Source organism: Mytilus galloprovincialis, chromosome 13, assembly GCF_965363235.1.
Source record: "Mytilus galloprovincialis chromosome 13, xbMytGall1.hap1.1, whole genome shotgun sequence".
NCBI classification, from domain to species: domain Eukaryota; kingdom Metazoa; phylum Mollusca; class Bivalvia; order Mytilida; family Mytilidae; genus Mytilus; species Mytilus galloprovincialis.
Window position 1 is genome coordinate 1,365,687 of NC_134850.1, and position 15,491 is coordinate 1,381,177.

Consider the following 15,491-nt stretch of genomic DNA (forward strand, 5'->3'; position numbering starts at 1 on the left):
TAATAGCATAAATATCATATTTATTTGTTTCCCTTAACGAACCCCTGATTGTAGAGAAAGTGTTCCATGATGAAATTGACATTGCACAAAGATAAAAATCAACGACAACGGAAGCCCGCAATGAACGGTGTTTTAATCTTTTGCTGACGACAACTTCCAAATCTACTTAGGACCAGGATTCTTTAAGGTAAAAAGTTGCGAAATATATCAAAGTAGTTCACATTTGAGTATGGTGGTCCTGAAATCAAATAAGGTGTAACATATGCAATTTCTTAATTTGTAAAATGTAATTTCTTAATTTGTAACATGTATTTTTTCCATCCGTTACACGAATTTCTACATTTCTTGATACATATGTAAACACGTACAATTTCTTAATTTTTGTTAACGTATTTTCTTCCTTCGTTACATGAATTTCTATATTTCTAAATTTTTGAAATGTAGTCACTTTGTTTTAGTCACGTTTTGTGAGATCGCGTCTGTGTTATTGTTACCGCTGCCAGCCAAAGAGAAGTTGCGTTTCTAAAGAAAAAAATAAAAGTAACAAATCAACATGTTACAAATTAAGAAGTTTGACAAGTCTGAAAGTTTTGCAAATCTAGAATAAAATAGTTTCACAATATTCCACACGATGTCGCTGTGGAGCCATGTCAACTCGTACCTTCGCAAACTCGTACCTAATATTTACCAACTCGTATTTCTACCACAATATATCTCAACTTAAATGAAACCCATTTTCAGACATTTCAAGTATATTTAAATAATATTGATAATTTTATTATATGAAGTTTACGGAAGTGTTTCCCGATTTTTTTTTGGAAAAAAATTTATGAAGAATCAGGTGCTATCTAAAACTTTCGAATAGACCTGCAGAGCTATTTATTTTCAATACATTGTAAGTCAGGTTATTTATTTTCAAACTATCAAAGAACAAACCTTTGATTTTTGTGATTATCAAAGCTTAGTTACTTTTTTTTTCAAAATCCTCCTCCCCACCCCAGAATATCAAATAGTCGTCTCCTTAGTAGGACACTATAAGAACTTTGAACTAGCTGGATAAATAATAAAAACACACGAACAATTACAGTAAGGGTACGACCTTTTGTTATTCTAAGGATGGGAATGGGGCAGGAGGATCTTTTTGCGGAATTTTGTAATCATTTTAAAGATTTAACTTGTCGCTAATCATGCCTATTGTTTCCAGCTCTTACCAGGCCACCATATTCATATTTAAGATACTCCTGCCACCTTCCCCTTTTAACCCAACAAATCAAACGATTTTCTCCTTATTGAACACGAGTTTAAATTGATATAAAGTTATGCGTTTGTTTAAGGTTTTTTGGTTAATCCGTTTTATTTTGTGTTGAAACTTGTTTTAAGTTTTACTCTTAACCAGGTTATTGGTTGAATTCAACCTCAAACATGTTGAAAGAAAATAAAACACGTCTTTAGTTGTTTGTTTTTAACGTCAAGCGACTACTATTTCATACATGTTTAGACAAGACGCGAAATTAAGTCATGTATACAATATCATAACAAGTAAGGAGATGTGGTATGACTGCTAATTTGGCAACTATCAACTGGAGTTCAATGAAGTACTTTAGTATTATCAATCAAACCAACCGTGCGGCCTTAAAAAATGACAAATATCCATACTGTAAATCAGTTATAAAAGGCCACGACAAAAAATGTGAAACAATTAAGACGAAATAAACTAACGGCCTAACGATATATAACAAACCCATTCTAAAAACTTCAAATATGAGTCGACAGATATGAACAAACAATAACCACTCAACTACATGCTCATGATAATGTGGCAGGATTCAACATGTGTGTGAGCGTTCAACCACTAAACTTAGACAGTCAGTGTTGTAATAGTATAACATAAAAACAACGTTTAAAAGTCTGTTGCAATTGGATTAACCCAAAAGATCGATACGAGACACAAAAACAACTAACATTTACTAAAGACTATAAACGCGAAGCACCTAAATAAGAGTTTTTGTAGTAACTGAAAACTACTAGTAGTTAAAAGCCAATAAAAACCAGCATATAAATCATGCTCTTCCAGACTAAAGTATCAACCACTGGCGGATCAAAAAATGTTCATAAGGGGGTTTGAGCAAGAGGATACTCGCTCTTATCATGCTTCAGTATATTATCAACCCCGCCCCCTAAATCCTCCTCTGTCAAGCATTACACAAGAAACGGATTTAGTCATAAACAGTCTGAAAAACGCCATTACCTTGCACACTTGTACCTTGAAAACATATACATTTGTACGATTAAAGTTCTTAGAAAGTGGTGGTCCTAATGTATTGACGAGTACACTGTAGATCTAAGTGTAAATAAATAGAACACTGCTTGAACGCATTTTTGTAACACTTTAAGAACGTGTAATGGTGTTCCAAATGTTTACACTAGTGTTCATCAATTGAATGTGTGGTGTTCAGTTTTTTTGTTTCATTTTTGAACACTTGATGTTAGATACCTTAACATTAGTGTTCAAAGATTTAACGTGTCCGAATGTTCAAAATCTTAATACGTCGACGCGTTCAACAGCCATGTATTACTTTTTGAACACACAAAACATGTTAAAAAAAACAAAATGTTAAGATTCAGAACACCAGACTTTAACATTCAGAAAAGTTGCACAAGTTGACTAACATTTGTTTTCTCTGTTTTGATTACATAAAAACAAAATAAAGCTTCCAAATGAGAGTGCATAAGATAAAAAGATTCCCTGAGGGACACCTCCTTTTTTGTGCTCTCAATTTCAATCCTCAAATTAAGATTTTTTATCTAAATTAAAATCAAAACCTTGCTTTATAACCGATCTTTATTTTTGCCGGATCGGCAACTTTTTAATTTTATTTCATAAGAGAAAATCTATATTGCCGATAAACACATGCACGTTGTCTGCTTGGATACCCGCCACAAAAAGAAATAAATAGCCTAATTCCAGGATAATAAATTCTTGCATCACTTTATTTTTGCCAAAAGGAGCTTAGTACCTAAGGATAAATACCGAATATGGAAAGTGAAACTTAAATTCAAAACATAACATCTGAAGGCGGGCACATAGAAGAAAAAGAAGGTTTCATTTTTTGGCAAAGGGTTCCTAAGCAAACTTCTCTGCATGTGTTCAAAATATACATGAAATATTTGCAACTACCCCTTGTCTGTTCTATAAATTATATCTGTTACTTTAAAGAATTTAGATAAATAGGTAAGGAGTCCATTGGACGCAGCCCCGCTTGCATATCATATAAAGTTATAAAAGGACAGCACTGAGGAACAGTAAAAGTGATACTACCTAAATTTAATGTGTACTTGATCCGAGTTTTGTCGTAATAAGAATTGTTTATACGTTACATAACATTTGGTTTAGGCAGTTTAGACTTAAGTTAAAAAAAAACTGTAGTTAAAAAAAAAACTTAAGTTAAAAAAAAAAGAATTATCATTTTTCATTTGTTTAAGGGCATAACTCTAAAATGGGTAGAATGACGCCACTAACATTCAAACTTGATCTGTTTTTTTTTTGTTGTATTTAGCATTGTTTATAAGTTTCATAACATTTGGTTGAGACAAACTAAAGTTTATAGCGAACAGAAACGAAAAAAATCAGCAATTTTTTTTAAAGGAGCATTACTTTTGAACGGTAAAGGTGACCCCACCACAATGTTATCTTGATCTGCGTTTTGTAATAATAAGCAGTGTGTATAAGTTTTACACTATTTGATTGAGACAAACTAAAGTAAGAGAATAGAAACGAAAAATTCAGCAAGTTTTCCAATTGTAAAAAATATAAAAGAGCAACACAGGCTAAAGGTCCTGACTTCGGTCAGACACAAAAAGGCGGCTGGTTTAAACTGGTTTTATGCACCCCCATCATTTCCCCTTCATCTCTAGCCAATGTAGACATATATCATTTTAACGTCCACAATTTTGAGTGACATTGTCAAAGAATAGATTTTGAGGTCCCTAACGAATATTGCCCGGCTCTACAGCTGCCCTAAACAGCCCATTCTAAACGAAACTTGCAGAAGGGGTCTTTTACATATATGTACCATAGCTTGGTTGCTATATCTTCCTTTACGTTTAATATAACGGTGCTAGCTATGAATTATGATTAAAGTGCAAGCTATCCGCTGTATCTCAAAAGGCTATCTGCTTCTTCAGAAAATCCTATAGAAGTGATTATGTAAGCAATCCATTTTATTTTTACGAAGAGATAAAGACAACAAAAATAATCAACAATACTGTATACAATTCTATAAGCAATCATCCTTCAAAAATGTTAAACAGTTACACCAAAAAAAAATAGTTTCGTTTCCACATTTTTACGCAATTCAACTTTTGTAACTCGCAACTCGACTTTCTAAACTCGAAACAGGACTTTCTTAACTCGCAACTCGACTTTCTTAACTCGCAACTCGACTTTTGTAACTCGCAACTCGACTTTTGTAACTCGCAACTCGACTTTTGTAACTCGCAACTCGACTTTCTTAACTCGCAACTCGACTTTCTTAACTCTTATTGTGCCTACAAATAGTAAACAATCGTACAATACTGGACTTTCATCATCGGATAATTGTATTGTCACTAAATCAAATACAGAAGTATACAAGTTTTTCTTTTAGTGGTCCAAAAGTGTGGAATTCATTATCCAGTGAAATTAAAAAATCAAAAAGTATATCTGCTTTCAAATACTCTTACCAAGTCATTATATTTTTAAAAGTATAAAGAGGTATGGCAAATTTCCCGTGAATTCTTTTCATTCGATAAGATATGTAAATTATGTTTTAAATAGCCGGATAGATGCTAATTATAGTACATTAAAATACGTCATATCATATATTTTCATACCTTGAAAGGTATTACTACAAAAACAATACCAAGACTATTGATTTTTTTTATTGATTTTATCTAATTGTTAACACCCTTTATGCGCATAAGTAACTTGTTACGAAGCCAAATAATATCGAACAAATTCAAATGGGATGCTGTTTATCTCATTCTGAATATATGTATATCTGTATTTGTCCTGGTCTTTAAGGTTTTATCGTCTATAAGATAAGATAAAATCATATATATTTTAACCGGACGACAAAATCTGACATCAGTTGGTCATAAAACACCTTGTGTTACAACCACACAACACATGTAATATGGCCTTTCCTGGCATTTTAACAAATACAACAGTTTCTTCATGTTTTACATTTAATTACGATTTGTAGTGTAATTGAATTGTTCTGTGGTGTTGTTTTATTTTCTGACGACTTAGGTACCGGTACAGGGACAGTGGTAAAAATTTCAGTACTAGTATCTACACAGTTGGTTGATTGGCGACAGCATTGCTGTTGACTGCATTTGTTACATATATACCATGTTCAAAAAAGGTTTCCCAAACTTGTTTGTGTTGTTTTGAAACTTGTACACGATGGCCTTATTTTAAGTTATGTGTATATTACACATGCAACATTTGAGCTTCATTGCTATATAATCAATTCTCGCGTTATTGGTTATGTACAGGCATCTACTTCAGTTTGACGACAGTTGTTCCTTGCAAATATGTAATAAATGTGAACACATGAATAGAGAGTTAGTCAAGAGTATGTACAGTCATAGGAATGCATGCAATAAGCGATACATTATTTTTTTTCTTTAATAAAATGATATATAGTAAAAATGATCCAGAATGACTCTATGAATTAAGCAAACATCACCAAAAATATGATAAAAACATTAATATCTAATATTTCAACACTAAAAAAATAAAAAAATCCATGTGAGACTCGAACCCTTTCTTGATAATAATATTATTCTTCAAGTTCTAGGCTCTTTTTTTATCTTTATTATATTCACAATTCATATATACATATCACAGTTTGTATTACACAAAAATAAAAACATTGCCATTAGTTATTATCTTTTCTCTGAAATGAATCATATTTGAAACATTAATTATATATTGCGGGAAATATTTGTCACGAACATGATTGTCTGATTATCAACTTGTGTATACTCATATTTATATTAATATATCAATTCATATATCACTTTCTATACAAAAACATCATATATACCAGATTATAATTATATTCAATCACTTTCTAATCTTCCATTCATCTCATACATTCAAAATAATAAAAAAACTTACACAGAATACAATGAAAAAATTAAAGAGTTAATTGTTTCTACAGTCTTATTGTCGAATATATGACGAACAATGATACAATCGAAAAAAAATCGCAAAGGGCTGGTGTCCATTCCACAACGCAAATAAAATCAAAAGTATTAAAAATATGAAGTCAATTATAAGCATTTATAAGACAAGAAAACAACATCACAATATAATTTTCATTATTCAGCAAAAACATTTTCCCAATTTTTTCACAGAAACATACACAATTCTCACTACAAAAACAAATTATAAAATACTGAAAAAAATAAACTGTTACAGCTTTTTATATTCTACAAGTTTTTCCATCTCTAATATTCCTTGACACACTGTATCAGTCATCAGTTTTGTTGTTCTTACATCTTTAAAATCGTCGGTTATCACTTTGTTAAATATACGATAATCTCGTTCATCGCGAAGGAGAACTTCAAACTCTTTATGGTCCGTATGTAATAATACTAGACGTCCTCTTTGTGTTTTTCCAATTAATATGTCCGTACCACATATAAATTGGAAAATTTAGCCACGGCGGTGCATATAATTAATTCTGGTATTAATCAACTATATACATGTGTAGGTACAATTGAGCGATGTTCCACTTTTTCATTGGAAAGTTGTTTCGGCTTAGGTAATAAGGACACACTAAACCAATTTCATTTTTGAGGGAAAAGTTGTATTACTTACAAAAATAACAAAAAAGAAATCTTTTTTTGTTTGTTTGAAATGGCCTTCTTGGGGGATCCCTGTTTTTCCAACCTGAAAACACCCTAAATTCTGCATATTTGACTTTCATCCTTTTTTAGGGTTGTAATAACTATCTTTCACACATATGATATATAATAATCGAGATATTGATCAAAAAGCATTTTTATTTTTTGTTTTTAAAGTACATTTTATTCTTTCAGCACTTTTTGAAAGTGGCCGTTCTGTGAAAAAAATTATCGGGAAATTGGCCCTACCTCAAATTTTATAAGTTAAGCCACTATGTAAACTATAGGTGGTTTTTATACGACCGAAAACAATTGTTTGGAATCGTATAATGGTATGATGTCGTCGTCGTCGTCGTCTGCGTCGTCCGAAGATACATTGGTTTCCGGACAGTATCTTAAGTTATGGAGAATAGATTTTTATGAATTTTTTTCAGAAGGTTCAATACCACAAAAGGAAGGTTGGGTTGGGTTGTGTATAAGTATTTCAATTGCTCTGAAATTGTACCACAATGTTTAACACCACAAGTAGAAGGTATGGTTGGATTCATTAATGGGGTTATGGGTCCAAAGTTTAGGAATTAAGGGCCAAAAAGGGGTAAAAAATAAGCATTTTTCTAGTTTCAAGACAATAACTTGTGTGTAATTGTATGTATCTCTCTTAAATTGTCCCACAATATTTCATATAACATGGGGGAGGCTGGTATTAAGTTTTGGATCAAGTGCTCAAAATATGTAGGAATTGGGGTCCACAAAAAGGACAAAAAAGAAGCATGTTTCTAGTTTCCAAACAATAACTGGTGTTTAAGTGAATGGATCTCTCTAAAATTGTACTACGGGGGGGGGGGTGGGGGGGGGGTGTTGTTTACAATTTTTTTAAGGGATTCTTTTTTTTTTTTTTTTTTCAAATTTCGAATTCTGAAAAGTTTCCGAAGAAATCTTCAATGGCACAGTATTGTGCAGTAGATTGTTTTAGATCTTTGACCACATTTATTTTGTGACAAAAACCTTTATTATGTCAAAAATTCGATCACAATCTTAATTCAGACAGTATTAAGCTTGAATATTGTGACCAAATTTGCCCCAACCGTTCAGGGTTGGACCACTGCGGTCGTATAAAGTTACGCCCTGCGGAGCATCTGGTTGTTGTTGAAATTATATTTTGTTTATATACATCTATTGTTTACATTTGTATATTAGTAGATTAATTATGTTTTATTCATGTAATTGAAATTGTATGTAGAGAGCCTTTAGTTATTGAAAATTGGTTTAATCCAAATGAGTTACTCTCTTTAAATAAAGATATTATTATTATAACTCGCAACTCGACTTTTGTAACTCGATACTCGACTTTTTTAACTCGCAACTCGATACTCTCAACTCGATACTCGACAACAAGTGAATCTCTTGCGAATTCAGTACGATGCCGAAATGATGTCAGAGGAAGATTTAGGGGGGGGGGGGGTCCAGGGGCCCGGAACCCCCTTTTTGTGAAAAAAATTGGTTGCTTAAATAGGGAATCACTGAAGCTTGACGGGAACGGGCCCCGTCTTAGGCAGTCAGTGGGCCCCAACTTATCCACGTTATCATTATCTGTTAACTTATCTAAAATTGTAAAAACTGTTCCCATCTGATATACTAATGAGCTTAATTATTTTACCAAACTAGGGAACAAGAAATCTTCATAGGGATATCTAGATTGGACATTTTCTAAGGGGGTCCACAGAACTCTTGTGTCTCATCTGCAGTTGCTGCTGTTAGTGTAAAAGTGTGATGTTGACTTAAAAAGTGAGTATATTTATCAGTAAAATACAGAATTTAAAAGAATAATTATATATGTGTATAATACTCCCATATAAACTATGGTTTGTATGTACTTATAATAAAATCAATGTTATCCCAATAACAAAAAAATAAATATAGATCTAATTTTAGGGGTAACATTGGTATAAACTTATTAGAAAAAAATTCTTGTTCTAGTTTATCATGGAGAATGCAATGATAAATTATAAATTACAAAAATTCCTTAATCTCACCATTGCACATGTCAGAAATGCGAAATATGTGGACTCATCTTTAAAATTTCTTAGTAATAACCCTGATTGGTAAGGTTACTGTATTATTTGATGATTATTTTACGAAAATTGTACCCTGAATTTTATTTTTAGATTGCAGCAACAGAATGAAGAATTCCAAGAGTCTAATACGGTTTATTTAACAGGATGTTATCATTGAATCAACATCCTACAAGAATATAACATACAAATACATGAAAGAATCCATGGGTACTAATAGTAATTATGTGCAGGGGAGAACATTTAAACAATACTTCAATGTAAGAGACATACAGTGGTGTATTTTAAAGAGAACGAAAGAACCTGTAATAACTTGCCATGAGTGTATATTTTCCCAACCAGAAGCTCGTTCATAATAATATACAATTTAAATTAGAATTATTGTATGAACATTACAGATTAAGTCTCAAAAAAGAAAATTTAGTTTTAAATGAAACATTAAAGTACAAAACAATGAAATAAAAATAATTTTTATAAACTTTTAGTCCTTTCCATGTTGTGGGACATGTAGAAAGTTTATGCTTTAACCACTTATGTATCTCCATATAGGGGACTGGGTCCCTGCCCCCCCCCCCAAAAAAAAAACCGCCTTCGAATCTGACATCAATCAATCGATAAAAAACACCAAACAAAGATCAAAAGGGAAACATCCGTACACTTGATACATGTAGCATGCTCTCCATTGTGAATCAAAACTAAAGCAACAAAGATTTTTTTTATGGTTTTTTTTGACATGAGACAAGCAATGAGAAGGTTCCTACCTTGGTACAGGCGTTTGGATAAATTATTTTTAGAATATTAAGTTGATAACTGGATTTTAAAAAAATCATAAAAGAATGAACATCTTTCGTTCTGTCTTTTGCAAGTAAGACTCTTTTCCCAGAGTAATTTGTTTCAAAGTTGATCAACAACTCAGTACATTCAGTAAAATGTGTCCCCGTGCCTGTAGTGTATGCACTTATATTTTTACAGTTAGGGTTTTTTTGCTTGTGAGAGAGCTGTCTACTTATTCTATTATGGGCTTTGCACATTGTTGAAGGCCGTACGGTGACCTATAGTTGTTAATGTCTGTGTCATTTTGGTCTCTGTCTCTTGTGGAAAGTTATCTCATTGTCAATCATACCACATCTTCTTTTTTTTATAAATACAAATAAAATCCAGGATGTCATCGATGTACATGACATTGCTTGTCTTGTTGCTTTATTTTTGCGCCTGTGACATGCGAAAGATACAGATAACAATCCTACGGCGTTACCTATTTGTATTGAGCTTGATATTTTATATGGTAATTGACTTGAACTGGAGGCTTCATACCTTGTGTACAGATGGCTTATTCATGTAAAACGAAAGTATGTATTATGTCTGTTGGCCTTGACCTCATTTTCATTGTCAAGCAACTGCTTTAAAACAAATTTCTATTTTTGTTATGTTGATTTCTCACTTACCTATTAGTGAAATACCGAATTGGACTATTCACCGGGTTTGTAATAACATGAGCAACATGATGGGTGCTACATTATATGTGGAGCAGGATCTGCATACCCTTCAGGAGCACCCGAGATCAAACCAATGGTGGGGTTCGTGATGCTTAGTCATTAGTTTTCTATGTTCCTTGTGTACTATTATTTGTCTAATTTGCACATATTATTGGTCAATGTTAAATTTTGTTTTTGTCTATTTCTTTAAGCAATAGATAAAACTAGATCTATTGTATGAAATGATTTTATGATTTAAATGTCTTGTCTAGCAGGGTTCATCTGACGAGTCACCTTGACTATATGTTTTCATGGTCATTGGTCAATATGTAATTTTCATGGTTTTGTCTGTTTCCTGTATAAGATAAGCAATAGCGAAACTATATGACGTGTGTGTAATGATTGTCAGCTATACATGTCTTTCTGGATTAGATTGGTTTATCTCACATTGGCTTCATTTTCATGGATCTTTGACAATGCGTGGTGTATGTGACACTTGTACTAAAACTCTATCCTTGGACTATCAGCATAAAATAATTCGTGAATAGAAAAGCGAGACGTCTCAGCTTGAGCATTCTTGTTGCATCTGATAAGTTGTATTTGAGACATTATTGGTGAGAGCTTACAGGACTGACTTTTATAGTAGAGGACCAAGAAATTTGATCAAGAAAGAAATAAAGAAAGGTTGTATAAAACATGCTCACTACCAAAAAGAAGACATATTTACTTTATATAATAGTATCTAAAATATGTTCAGTTACTGTTAAATTCTTGTGAAGGCTCGATTCGTGTTCATTTCCCATAAAAAAAAATCATGTGATAGCTCGATTCACTTTAATTTCATAGGTAGAAAATTTGTCTGTAGTTTAGATAATTCTTTTACACTAACCGTGATTTTGAAAGTGCTTTAGGTCATGGACAAAAAAAATGCAGTTTTTTGCAATTGAACTCTCTTTTACTTGTAACGTAAAAGATGAAGAAAACCGAATTAGACTCCATATAGTAATAGACTGAAATATCTTTGGCAGAAGGGTGACTGTTTCGTGGGGATTTAACTAATTTTTTCTTTTTATATTTAGAATATGTTTTTTAATTGGATTCTGCCTTACTACCCTAAAAATTAGTCCAGCTTTTCATTCAAAATTTACTGCTGTCAAAAATCTTATGTTATATTAAAACCACACAAAGAACAATAAGAAGCAAAGTTCTATTTTCTTGCCGTTGAATAGAAAATATCAATGTTGGTAAAAATAATGAATGTGGTTATAATTTTCAACGACACAACTACAATTCACCAACGTTTTAGGTAGATATACGCAATTGTAGTCAACTGTACGATAGAGTGAGTGAAAGTCGCTTTAAAAGGTTTAAACATGTGAAATATGAATATGAAACAATTCATATGAGAATATTTACTGCCTGATATATAACAAAACAATTTACAAACAACAAATATGACCGAAATGAACCAACCACAACCACTAGACTACAGGTTCCTGACTTGGTCCAAGGTTCATGTTATAAAAATATCTTGAAACGTGTGCTTATTCTTTTAAATTACTTTGAAATTATTACTGATAACAAACTGTAATGGTATCAGAAGAATCTCTTCTATCTATAGGAGAAACGTGAACTATATTAAAGACTTCATTGCAATATAAGTGCTACAAGAAAGTATGAAAGAGCAACAGTTTTAATATATACGACTGCATATATAATCTACATATTTAGTTCTATCAATAAAACAATGAGATGTGGTATGCCTCCCAACTAACAACAATAGAACAAGGACACTATATATATAACCATAATGTTCAACGTCAGACGTCGACAAAATCGGTTTAACCCGCCACATTTATATGCATCTCTGTCCCAAGTCGGACAAAGTCATGTTATAGATATGTCTTTGTGTAGTTATACATTAAGTTTGATAAACGATATTCTGACATTGTGCTGTACATCTAGATGACATCATTTTTTTTTTGTCGGAGCTATTCAGAACTTCTTGTATGGTGTTGACTGCTAAATATTGAAGAACTGTATTGGTGACCTCTGTCTGATGGTTTTGTATTTGTTGCTTATGTGATTGAATTTGACTGTCTTTATGACCGTTCCATTTCCGTCTTTCACATAAATCAACAATAAAAACATCATTGCGCATGGAAAGCTGTAAAAGTCTACTTGATAACTAATCGTAAGGATAAAAAAAACGCACTGATCTACGTCAAAAACATTGAATAACACCAATTATGACATACAACAAATAACGACAATCAAAAATGAGAAGTCGTGGCTTGAAACAGGCACATAAAGAATGTGGTCATAAATTTCATTAACAGAATCATCTTCAATGTATTAATGTGTTAAATGAAAGAATACATATAGCCATGGAGTTTTAAAATAAAATACTTGTTTTTATCCCAAACAAACTTATGATATTTGTTGATGATTGATTGATTGTTGATAGCTTTATGTCTAGTGGCAAATATTCCACGAAGGTTGAGGACGAGAACAAGTAAACAATGAATACAACAGGTACTAGTAGGTCTTGTATTAATAGAGGCCCACCGGGATGATGATCGGGGGGAATTTCGACTTCAACTGGAAAATAAAGGTATATTAGATAGGGACAGAAATTTTGCCATGCAACAGGAAGAGTTGTTGCAAGGGTTCTTAACGTGCAGAGATCTTGCCACTTTCTTTACATGACGCATTTGATTTAACCTCGCCATATGCATTCTGACAGGACGTAGCTGCAAACTTGATACATCTTGCACAGCCAGACGTATACCCCACTTTGGCAAGCTTTTTACTGCCGGTCGGAACAGGACCAAGATACCATATTTCTATTCCCAACTCACCCTTGGGGCTTATGATATTTGTGATAGCATAACCGAGTTTTTTTTTTATTAGGTCTTGATTTTGACTAAAATTTTCAGTACTGAAAAATGGCTGAAATTTTCAGTACTGAAAAATGGCTGAAATTTTCAGTACTGAAAAATGACTGAAATTTTCAGTACTGAAAAATGACTGAAATTTTCAGTACTGAAAAATGACTGAAATTTTCAGTACTGAAAAATTACTGAAATTTTCAGTACTGAAAAATGACTGAAATTTTCAGTACTGTAAACAACTTTTTCCCAACATTAAAAAAAATGATATAAAAATTAATGTACTGAATAGTGATGTTTCCTAAAAGTACTGTTTATATAGCGGCATTTCATGTACTGAATAGTGATGTTTCCTTAAAGTACTGTTTATATAGCAGCATTTAATGTACTGAATAGTGATGTTTCCTAAAAGTACTATTTATATAGTGGCATTTAATGTTTTGATTAGTGATGTTTCCTAAAAGTACTGTTTATATAGCGGCATTTAATGTACATGTAAATGCTAGTCAAATTGTTGGTAGTGTATGGGCTTTGCTCATTGTTGAAATCCGTACAGTGACTTATAGTTGTTAATTTCTGTGTAATTCAGTCTCTTGTAAAAACCTGTCTCATTGGAAATCACATCATATCTTTTGTTTTTAATATTAATCATTAATTTCAGTCTCAATGTTTTATGTCAAATATTTCATCTCATTTCAAATATGTCTTCTCTGTTGCTTTACCCAAGCTTGCAGTTGCTCATTATACGTGATTGCAAATGGACTTTTTGAAAGATTCAATAAAGTAATGTGCTATATAGTAAATACGTTTTGGCTTAATTAGTATGCATACTTTCATATCCGTTTCAACGTTAATGTTTAAATACAATAGATATGTTCAAATTAAAACACACATGAATTATTAATATAAATATATAATGTATATCTTGAAGATTTAATAAATTACGAACTCAAACAAAATTGATATATTAATTACTTCATGTACTATGTATGATATGAGAAAGTCAACTAAAAATGATACGTCAATTTTCTGTTCAATCTGTTTATTTATGTATTATTTTTTTTAATTTCCACTGACCACCTTTTTGTTTTTACTTTTCTATATCAAATGTAAAACATCACGCTACAGGTATTAACTTATTTTTTTGGCTAGAATCCATCTTTCATCTACCAGAGGAAGATAAAATCAGATTCAATAAGCTTCTGGAAACTGAAAAAACAGAAAAGAGATATTTTGTAAGAATTATGATAGTTGGAAAGGAGTCGACTGGAAAAACATGTCTTTTGAGAAGATTATTGAAAAAAAGCTTATCAGGTGTGAAAAGTACGGACGGAGTTGATATTGTTGTTCGTAGATGCAAAATCAACATAGAAGATGGCAAATGGATAATCGGCAAAGGTATACAAATACTAAGTGGTGGTAAATAATGAATATTAACAAACAGGAAAAGTAAACAATCGAAAAGCACAAATAAGTATATAACATATACGATACATTGTATATAAGATTCGTCGTTAGTAACGTTAACGTCGTCTTCCTAGAAAGACACATATATACTTATCTGTAAATTTTAATTAGATAAGATACATAAGAACTTTCAAAAATATCATATCAAATAACTAATAACAAATTACAGAGAAATGTCTCTGAAACTAAAAGAGGGACGAAAGATACCAAAGGGACAGTCAAACTCATAAATCTAAAACAAACTGACAACGCCATGGCTAAAAATGAAAAAGACAAACAGAAAAACAATAGTACACATGACATAACATAGAAAACTAAAGAATAAACAACACGAACCCCACCAAAAACTAGGGGTGATCTCAGGTGCGCCGGAAGGGTGAGCAGATCCTGCTCCACATGCGGCACTCGTCGTGTTGCTTATGTGATAACAAATCCGGTAAATAGTCTAATTCGGTAGGTCACATTTAGGAAAGGGAAAGGGATTGTAGTTACGACGTAAGGAACATATCCGATATCATTTGTGATACGGTTATTCCATAACGGTCAACCAACTCGTGATGGCGTCCGTAAAATTTACGAAGGGATGATTTCAACTTCACCATTTGGAACTCTTGGTTTAATAGCTTCCTTGTGAACAGCAACCATCTATCAAGAAAATCATGATAGGAAATGCAAGCACGGGAATATCG

At 32.3% G+C, this 15,491-nt stretch overlaps 2 protein-coding genes across 2 annotated transcripts in view; one reads left to right on the plus strand and one right to left on the minus strand.

Moving 5' to 3' along the window:
• The window catches only part of LOC143056233 (solute carrier family 35 member F6-like), a 514,661-nt gene that overhangs the window by 368,351 nt on the left and 130,819 nt on the right, over positions 1 to 15,491 (minus strand). The gene's annotated exons all lie outside the window — the stretch shown is intronic.
• LOC143057338 (uncharacterized) overlaps positions 1 to 15,491 on the plus strand; it is a 73,307-nt gene that overhangs the window by 5,617 nt on the left and 52,199 nt on the right. Inside the window, exon 3 of the mRNA XM_076230640.1 lies at positions 14,488 to 14,733. Coding sequence (XP_076086755.1) covers positions 14,488 to 14,733 — 246 coding nt within the window. The remainder of the gene's footprint in view (positions 1 to 14,487; positions 14,734 to 15,491) is intronic.